Source organism: Lineus longissimus, chromosome 9 (assembly GCF_910592395.1).
Source record: "Lineus longissimus chromosome 9, tnLinLong1.2, whole genome shotgun sequence".
In the NCBI taxonomy this organism is placed as follows: domain Eukaryota; kingdom Metazoa; phylum Nemertea; class Pilidiophora; order Heteronemertea; family Lineidae; genus Lineus; species Lineus longissimus.
In genome coordinates this window covers 9403771-9414511 of record NC_088316.1, presented here as the reverse complement: position 1 = coordinate 9414511, position 10741 = coordinate 9403771, and the positions used below count along the sequence as shown (strand labels likewise).

The following is a 10741-nucleotide window of genomic DNA, read 5'->3' as shown; positions in this document are numbered from 1 at the left end:
TTTGAACAATCATCGTTTGTCTATGACCCTATGCTGATGAGGTCATCACCATATGCTGGAACATAGACAAACGGTGATTGTTCAAATAGCAATCCTAAGGTGATTCACAGCTTGGGAATTCGTAATTATTTTCACTTTGAATTGCCTACTATATCGTTGCTAACCACACCCTTCATGCAACGCAACGGCAGGAACAGCGTTACGGCGGTAACTAAGCTAAGACTCCATCTTGCCACACCCTATGTCTCTAACGACGGCAGGAATGGTGTTCCTGCGGTAACTAACCACCATCATTTGGCCAAATCGGTACATGCTTTTGAATGCATATGCCAATATAAAAATTGGGCTGCGACATTGTTGGATTATAATAGTGTTCAATTTTCATTTTTAAAAAAATCACTAAATTTGCGAATACACAATTCTCATTATAGCGAATTGTGTCATCAAGATTACCTAATGGTGGAAAATTAACTTACATTTATCATTCATGTATATTATCATTTAACTTGAATTGATTGGCGCTATTATTGAAATTGGTCCTATTTACGGATTTTTCTTTTCCTGTGGCATGTTTGTATAGGAAAAGAAAAATCCATGCAGCTGTCTTGAATGAGTGGAAAACGCAGTATTTTGTAGACCTATGCCAAATTCAGGATACAATATGTGCTTAGCCTAAGTTGTGAAGAGTATTGCATGTGCTGTGTTGTGTAACCTATACACCAGAATAGGAAAATTATGATAACACGCACTTGGCTCAAAGTGCTCTATAAAGTGTCATAAAATGCAATAAAAGAAGGCAGACTGTCTGCTATGGTTACCTGTGTTACTGTCATGACTCTACAGGTGTAACCATAGCGAACAGTCATGGCTGTGCATGAAAGTAACCATAGCAGACAGTCGGCCGTATTATATTTTATCTTAAGTTACTTTATAGAACACTTTAAGCCAAGTGCTGGTGATCGTATCTCCCAAATCTGGTGTACATGCTACACAAGGCAATATAATCTTACACAGGTATGATAGAAATAAGCAAATTTGTACCCTGAATTAGGCATATGACTACAAAACACTGTTTTCTATATTTATTCAGGACAGCTACACTGATACAAACATATTAACAAATATGTCAAAGTTATCATCTTGAAATATCTACCAAGAAATCCACGAGTGCCAGAACAGCAAGTATTCGCCGTTGAATCGGCCTGAGTTTTCAAATTTATTATTGTCGTCTGCTCGGGCTGTGTGGACACCCTAGCTACACCAATATCAACATATTTATAGATGTGTTAAGTTATCATCTAGACATATCTACCACCAAATCCACGTCGAGTGCCACAGAACAGGATTCCTGCCTGAGTTTTTCAAATTTGTTATTGTCGTCTGCTGATGCTGTGGTAACCACAGTGGACAGTACCCTGCTAACACTGTCCGAATCCCACACTGATGAACGGATACCTATTTCACCCTTCGGCGCTCCTTTTTGAGCACCTATTCTAATACTCTGACCATGTTTTCTTGCGTAATTTTAGCTCGACACAAAGTGCCCAAGCGGTTTTGGTGAGACAATTAATACCGACAGTGAGGTATCAATTTCTGCTCTAAAACATCTCTAATTAGACAACGAATAATGTGGTTTTAATTGCCATTTGACTTCTTCTATATTTTGCACTTACCCAAACGGTTATGGCTTAAGGAATTAATACCGAGCTGGCGGTCATTGGTTGTATAATCAAGACCGCTCGGGTAGACCGAAAATGCAGTCCAAAACCCGAGGCGCTTCGCCCGAGGGTTTTGGACGTAATTTGAGGTCTACCCGAGCGGTCTTGATTATACAACCAATGACCGACAGCGAGGTATTAATTTCTATTCTAAAAGGTTTCAAAATTAAACAAATTAAATACGATTTGAAAGGTATATATGTTCCGTTTTCGTCAAAGAATGATCCAGCCTGGTGTCCGGAACGCCGCCATATTGTTGCTTGTGAAGATGACGTCACGCAGCAAGGGAATTCCCAGCTCGATTTCTACCATTTCCTCGTCTCTGACCTCTTCTGAATCCTGACTGACGACCTCGAAAGAGTCCTCGGGTATCCTCCCTACTTCACAATCCCAATATCGGGGAATACTTCAAAATCTCGTGTTCTTGACATTGTTTTGTGGGGCTGTGTCATTGCTTCTTGGTGAAAATAATTCGTCTGCTAAAATTCAGAATTTTATACCTACCCAGGCGGTCATTGGTTACGATACCAAGACCGCTCCGATCAAAACGAGGCGTAATGTATTTTGTATTAGAAACAATGATATACTGTGACTAAGGCCTTTTAGAATGCTTAACCATAACCGCTGAATTCAAAACGAGGCACCGTAGGCACATAGTGCATTTACACTGTTAACTGCGATTCATTATGAATTTATATGATTTCGAATTATTAACAATTTTTATGTGATTATTGTTGATAATTGGACCGCTCGGGTCGTTATCTATGTTTGACAATTTTTGATCAAGTCGATGCTACGCTGTTTTCATTTTAATTTATTCCTTAAACGTGCATACCAAATTTGTGACCCGCTCTACCAAAACTAGGCGCTTGTCGCATCTGAACTTGACAGGTTGATACGGACTTGTTGTTCATTTCCCTATTGTAGACCTTTTGTGAAATGTGACCAAATCAGTTTGTTATAGATTTCACAAAAGGTCTACAATAGGGAAATGAACAACAAGTCCGTATCAACTTGTCGAGTTCAGATGCGACAAGCGCCTAGTTTTGGTCGAGCGAGTCACATTTATTGAATGCAAATTTTATGTCAAGGAATTCATTGTCAAACGATTTTTTACCATTAACCCTTTAGGCCCCATGCAGCCCAATCCCGCCACTTTGTTCTGTGCCGGACCGCCCAACCCAGCCTGCCTTTCCTGCGCCATCTAAAGGCCAGAAAAAGAACTAAATCTGTGTTCGGTTCAGCAATGGCCGTCGAATTAAGGGGAATGGTTTTAACAAATCTATTGCTTGATACGTGTTACAAATTTTCAAATGAAATAACAAGTACACAATATCTATTGAAAGGTTTCATCGATGCAGCTGGTAGATATATGAAACCGAAGTTTAAACCATTTCACTACGATACAACACGCGCTTGAGAATATGCTTGCATAATTCGAACGCTATATAAATTTTCTAATATAATACATATCGTATCATTATTATATTATTATTTTATATTATCATATTATATTATTATTATCATATTATGTTATTATATATTATTACATTATCATTTTACACCAACTTCCAGAAATATCGGACAATCTACGCTCAGGCATGCGTAAGGTATGCCCGAAAGATAAATGACGTCAATCTGATGAAAGCTCTGGACAGAGACGAAAGCCTCCAAACTCTTTTATGCAGTAAAATGGCTTGAACGTCGGTTTCAAGAACAAAATGTGATGTAAGGAAATCGCCACCGCGTAGTCTTTTGTTCATATTGCCACACTTAAAGAATATTTACCATTTGGCTCACCGTAGGGGAGTCTATATAGCACCGCAGTGTCCGTCGTCCGTCGTCGTTTGTATCCTGTCTCAAAAAACAGTGGCACGCTTCTTAATCGCATGAGCTATGAACTTAAGACTTAGTACACATGACCCCCCAGGACAGGTGACCTCTGACAATGAATTTCGGACAGATCTGATTTTTGACTTGGCCACCAGGGGGGCCAGAAGTGGAAACCTAAAAAGTGGAATAACTCTCTTATGAGTGACTCGTTTCCGATAAAATTTTTATGGTAGGTTTTCTTAGAAAAAATACCTCACATATCGTACTGGTTTTTGATTTGACCTAATTTTCAAGGTCACAGAGGTCAAATGCTGTAAATTGTCCGTTTGGGTGTAACTATGGCACGTTTCTTAGCGGATAAAGATATGAACTTGAAATTTAGTACACATAATGACTCCTTACGTCCTATATCCTTTGACATCGAAATTCGGTCCGATCTAATACTCGACCTGGCTAGCAGGGGGCCTAACGTTAAATCCTAAAAAGTGCGATATCTCGCTGTTAAGCAACTCGTTTTCAATGTTATTTTTATAGTAGATACTCCGAGCAAGTATACATTACATAACCTACATTTCTTTGATTTGACCTGATTTTCGAGGTCACAGAGGTCAAATGGTGTGAATTGGCTGTTTTAGTGAAACTATGGCACGTTTCTTTACCGCTCAAACTATGAACTTGAAATTTGGTACACATGACTCCCTACGTCGTGTAGCCTCGGACAACGAATTTTGATTTGATTTGATTCTGGACTTGGCCACCAGGGTGCCAGAAGCGGAAAGCTAAAAAGTTGGATATCTCTCTTATGAATGACTCGTTGTCGATAATATTTTTATGGTAGGTTCTCCTAGCAAGGATTCATCAGATATCATACTGATTTTTGATTTGACCAAATTTACCAGGTCACAGACAAGGAGGATACCGCGGTGACGTCACGGCTTTTCCAAGATGGCGCTGCATATTGTAAACAAACTCGATCCACGGCCAAGGGAAAATCAAGTCATCAAAAAAGTTAGATTTTTCGCATCAAATCAGAGTTATTAGTACTTTTCTGCTATGAAATAAGTCTTCAGACAATAAGCTATCATTTGAATAATGAAAAGTGCTGTTTTGATGGGGAAAAATAGGGTTTTTTTAAACCAAATAGCCGGGCACCGATCTTCCAAAATTAGCGTTGGTTTCAAAACAGTCTCCCAGATATGGGGCAATCTCTTCATTATCATAATGGGATTTGGAGGCATGTTTACAGATTTTACAAGTTCGAGACCTGTAATACCTAAAACTCGCATAGATCCCCATAGATCCCCTCTATTTGTCGAGTTAGCGCCCCTGTAAGATCATGCATTTTCGGACACTAGAACGAAATCTTCCTGCGGATATCGCGGTTTCGGTGATGATTTAAGGAGAAATTGACTGTTCTTAGAGTTGTATGGGACAGAAATGAGTTCATACTTCATGAATACATGAATATATTATGATATGGGCGGGCTTCTAAGTCAAAACAATAACAAACTCAACTGCATCTCTACTGTATATTGCGTAGTGCATTGCCTAGTGTATTTCGTAGTGTATTTTAGCGGAGACATTATTTCCGCACTTTGGCCACGCCAAACGTCTTTTTTATTCGTGGAAGTTTATCTGCTCTGTAAATTTTATTTTACACAGGAAGAATCCATACTAGGTATTGCAATATTTCATGTCTATTGGTGTTTTTTTGTACAGGGGCGCACCAGACAGTGAGACGTGGAGATGTGTTCAGTGCTGGTGCTGTCAGTAGACTGAATCTGATTGGCCATAGCGATCACTAATATGGGTCGGGATCACGTGATGTGACGTCACCGCGGTATCCTCCTTGGGTCACAGAGGTCAAATGGTGTGAATTGGCCGTTTTAGTATAACTATGGCACGTTTCTTTACCGCTCAAGCTATGAACTTGAAATTTGGTAAACATGACTCCTTACGTCATGTAACTTCGGACACCGAAGTTTGATTTCATCTGATTCTCGACTTGGTCACCAGGAGGCCAAAAATTAAAAATAAAAGTGCAAGATCTCGCTTATTAGTGACTTGTTTTCGATGATATTTTTATGGTAGTTACTCCAAGCAACAATACATGATATGTCATTCCAACTTTGGTTTGACCTATTTATCATACATGTAGAATGCTTTTTAACCAGCGATTTTATGAGGCTATCTTGTGTGAACTTGGGATCGGGTCACTACCCTCAATTTGAGGTCATACGGTAACGCCGTTGGGCGAGATTTGGCCTAGTTCAACGTGTGCTCATGCATATGGGTTCACCCTAAGCTACATTTGAGTAAGCCGCAATGACCCTGCATCAAAATTTAGAAATAGTATTATCCTTGCTATCACAGGGCGATTCTTTCAGGTGAAAGTAGATATATTTTTTCATTGAGACTTGGACCAGACACACTTCAGCATCACGTCGAGAACATATTTTGCCAATTCTTGACCGTTTGCAGGATCTGGTCGTGTCAGAGGTGGCACAACCTACCGGATTTCAAAACAACTTCACATGCTTTGCCCTTTTTTTCTTCTCTAGACACTGTGTAAGTTTTATGCAAAGGTCATGCATTGTGTTTTTTGAATGAAACACAAAAATGATACACTTGCGGAGATATCAGACCAGCGATGGTCAGTGGCATGTTGACTTGTTACCAATGTGTGTACAGCGATGCCGTTTATGAGTGAGTTATAGCCGATCAACTTCATTTTAAAATAAATTGCATATAAATGCATGCTGTACTTTTCGTCAAGATATTGACGCGCGTTGTCTGGAAGCTGAGCATTGTCAATAAATTGGGTCAAGATGAATAGTTGCAGTACAGGGCAGGTGAGATAACGATAAATGATTGCATAAATCTTTTTTTAGATAACAAACAGTAAACCTTTTAAAAATTAAATATGTTTATGGTACACTCGGATGTGAAATTTCGAGGTCATTTATGACAACAATTAGGAATGATAAAACAGCGAAATGTCATATTTTCTAGAGCCAACCATCAGAAGGCCGATTCGAATGCAATTTAGAGGACAATGAGGCCATTGAGAGAACAATGGATTTCTAGATTTTTGTTGTTCTTAGATTTATTTGAGGAATTTTTATTATATCTAGTGGTTTTACCATTATTTTTGAATTTTTTCCACATTGCTCAGAGAACCCATAATAAATTTTCCTCCCAAAACAGTGAATGGCCTTACTTTTTGGTAAAACAACTCACTGCTCTGGATTAGATCATGTTTCTGAGAACATACGAGTAAAAACGGCATCTTTTCAGTATTTTCCTTAGTTTGGGAACTTTCTACTAGCTGGAGAGAAAACAATATAACGTATTGTGTCAACAAAGGTCAAATTGCGATTATTTTCTAATAAGCCATTGGAATGATATAACGAGGATAAACTAAGACATGTATATATTCACAGAGCAACATGTCGCTCCTAATCTACCAGATGTAGTCATTTCTTCATTTCTATAGTTTGAAAAAATATTTTCTTCGAATAGAATTTAGCATATCTACAGTATCACTTCTCGATGGTAGCACGTCAAAGATAAGATGTAACCGTATTTATTTTCTTAATTCAAGTATAGGCATTCAAACTTGTATAATGCATGCTGAAGTCAGAGAATGCTGTTGTTGATTTTTAGACATAGCCTATTGCATTTTAGCGTCTGTATATTTTGGAGTAATTCTAAAATGTTAAATTCATTTCTCTACTCTTTTTGCAGGTTCGAGCTTTTTTATTCGCAGCAGGGTTTTCCCTTTCATTTGGGGCAATGTTCACCAAGACCTACCGTGTACACCATATATGTTCCAGAGCAAGTAGTGGCTTAGTTATAAAGAAGGTCAGTTCAATATTCAACGTATTATTTCCGCACTTTAGAAAGTATCCTATTTTTAGGCTGGAAACTTGCAACGCAGAGGTCCACTCTCAGAAATTATGAAACAAACAATAAAAAGTCCAGAAACATGGCAGTCTGTAGTATTTTACGGGTGGGCTGCAAACATTCAATATGGCAGCCAATTATAGTGATCAATGGATATAGGAAGACAACCTTGTATATGTTGTCAATTCATTAACGCCTGGTCGCGGCCAGGGCCAGTAATCCCTGTAGTCAGGGTGATGATTATTGAAGTTACGTAAGTCTATTACAAGTCCATATAAATGGTTGACCGATCCAGAGTCTTTTAAATGATTTTTTTTTATCTAATCGATTATGGAATCGTTTTCTTGAGGGGAAAATTCAATAAAGGGAACTTTCGTGTCAAATGTCACAATTGTTTTCTGCCATCTTGCTTTGACCACGTTCTTCTGGTAAGTTTGAGTTTGTGGGTAGGCCTAACAGGCACCATGATGATCTTAACGTATGGAATGGAGTATGGAGATGATGTTGACAGCCCTGACCCTGATACCACTACTGATGATGATGATGTAGATGATGCTAACCAAGCTGTACCGGGTGCACGTAGGCACCAGAAAAGCTACAGTCCCAATCAGAAGATTGACCTTATCGAGACATACCAATTGGAGCATGCTATAGGATTACGTCATGCTGAAACTGCGACATCCTGTGCTAGACACCACCGCATAGCACCGCAGACATTTAGACGTTCGATAAGCACACAGGATGACTTGTTTGCCCTCAGAGATAAATCAACTCAATACCATAGAAGAAGGAGGAGACAACTGCAACACGAAACTGATCCACAAGGTAGTTTTTCTTCAAGCATTCTATTCCTCGCTAAATGAATTTCCTTCTTTGTTGGCCTATACTGACTGGAATAAGTCCGCTTCTGTGTCACGGACAGAAGAATAAGTCGCATGATACATCAAAGCGACTGACCCTGACCATGCCTTTAACAATCAGTATTATTGTTCCAGGGACCTTTATTCTTAGGACTAACATTTCGTTCATACCAGTGGTCATCACCAATTAATATTTCCAAAGATGTTCAACGTGTTAGCTTTTTTATTTCAGCACAGTGGCCCGAAATGGAAAACAATTTGAACACCTGGTTCCTTGAGCGCCGAAGACTTGGTTTCCCTGTTTCCGTTGAGGATATTAAAGGGCAAGCTGGAAGAGAATTTCGGCAATGGTGGGCAGAGCTTCCGAACGAAAAGAAGGCCGAAAGACAAGAACAGAGACCCCTGCTATACCTTTTCCATGCATCTGCACATTGGCTTAGCAACTTTATGGAAAGGTGAGCTTTATTCCGCTGTTGCATGGATTGGCCTTAACGTATGGATTGCATTCGGTGACTTTTAACAATATGCAAATTCCATTTCAGGAAACAAATCAGCTATCGAAGGAAGACCAACGATTCAAGGGGGTTACCTGACAACGCCCAGGCTTTAGTTGCCGACTACCGGGGAGATTTTGCCGACCTCATCAGAGACGCTGATTTTGATGTCATCATGAACATGAATGAGACGTTCGTGTTGTTTGATATGGTGCCAAGATCAACAATGGAAGCGACTGGATCCCAGAATGTTGACATTAGATCATCCCAAGGCAACCCGAAACTTGGATGCACGGGTGACTCTAGTAGTTACGACAGACGGACGAAAAGGACGAGCCGAGCTCAACTTCAGAGGCTTGACACCAGATGGTGACGTCATTCGGCAGCTTCAGGCGGATGCTCCAGACAATGTGCGAGTGAGTATTGGCATAGAATACAAGTCCGTGGTTGTAGTACAGGACATGTACCTGACGTCATCAGTGCTGTCATTGACGTTCAGACATTCTAGTTAATGGTAGTATTTTTTTCGGAAAATCAGAACTTCTTTGACTAAGATTGTTGTAGGTTTGTCATAGATGCAACCAAAACATTGTGCGTGTCTGACTGTTCAGAAAAGTAATGTAAATGTTCATACTTGTTGTTTGCTTTTCCAGGTAACTGGTAGTCCACAGGGTTGGGCACGACACCAATCGCTAATCGAGTGGTTGCAGGCCCTGATTGTGCCATTTGTAGCAGGGGCCACGTTCCTGTTACTTTTAGACAGGTATCCGGCGCATCGAAATCAGCAATTTCGTGATGCAATCACCGCAGAGAATGGGACAGACACTTTTATCCCAGGACGATGTACTTCGCTGTTGCAGCCCTTGGACTTAACCGTAAACAGGAGCTTCAAGTGTCACCTGAAGACCATTTGGAAAGTGTGGAAAATCGGCCACACCAATAATCAAGGACATTGTGAGCGGATCACCAGGCGGGATGTGGTCAGGATGATCAGCCTCGGCTGGGAAAGGGTCGAACAACAGACGATTATGAAGGGTTGGAGAGCCAGTGGCCTAGGTCCTGAGGACGATGACGAAGTTGGGGAGGGGGTAGAGATGGTAAATGATGAGCTTGAGCAGTTTGTTGAGGGGATTGAGTTTTCGGAAGGAGAAGAGGATGATGATGTTATTGATTATGACGTGTAAATCCCATTTGGATAATAAAATTGATTGGTAAATTAATAAGTAAATCTGTTCTTTAATTCATTCGTTGACAGCAAGACTTCTTTATTGGGACATTCTGCAGACCCATGAAGCTGGCTTTATCATAGACACTAGATTAGAAATTTCTGGTCAACCAACACTATAGGTATACAACGAGCTAGGACGCCAGTTGTATTGTATTCATTCATTCAGTAGATGACTACCCCATGTCAATGTTCATGTCGTTTATCCACTTACGTGGAAGGCATTGGCATTGCCCACGAAAAGGGAGTCAATTATCAGCTGTGGTTGTTCTTTCTAATGTTCGCCTGCCACCAGTAAAATCGGCCTATTCATTCGGACTTTGTCATTTTACGATTCAGCCGCGCTCGGTTAAGTGGGAGAAGACAGTATATAGCCAGCGAAGATTTTTCAATATAGCACCAGAAAATTCCTTTCAACGTCAAGATTGTAGTTGGCGACGTGTATTCTTCAGGGATATAACATGGAAGACGGGTTAGAAACGTGTAAACTGGGGCTTTAATTAATCGAGTCTTCAACAACAGCGTCCAAGCATCTGGCATTGTACATTGATGATAGAGAAAGGACTGATCTACGATAAAGAAAGAACACAATTTTGAGCATATACGCAAATCACACGGAAATCAACCGTCCAAATCGAAACTAGGATCCTTTACTCACTTGATTATGGCCCATTTATCCCTTAATCTAATGATCTCTGGGTCCAG

At 40.1% G+C, this 10741-nt stretch overlaps 1 protein-coding gene across 2 annotated transcripts in view; it reads left to right on the top strand.

The window, feature by feature from the left end:
* LOC135493844 (gamma-aminobutyric acid type B receptor subunit 2-like) overlaps positions 1-10741 on the top strand; it is a 600170-nt gene that overhangs the window by 429579 nt on the left and 159850 nt on the right. For both annotated transcript variants that reach the window (XM_064781458.1, XM_064781459.1), the window contains one exon: positions 7299-7415. In XM_064781458.1, coding sequence (XP_064637528.1) covers positions 7299-7415 — 117 coding nt within the window. The remainder of the gene's footprint in view (positions 1-7298; positions 7416-10741) is intronic.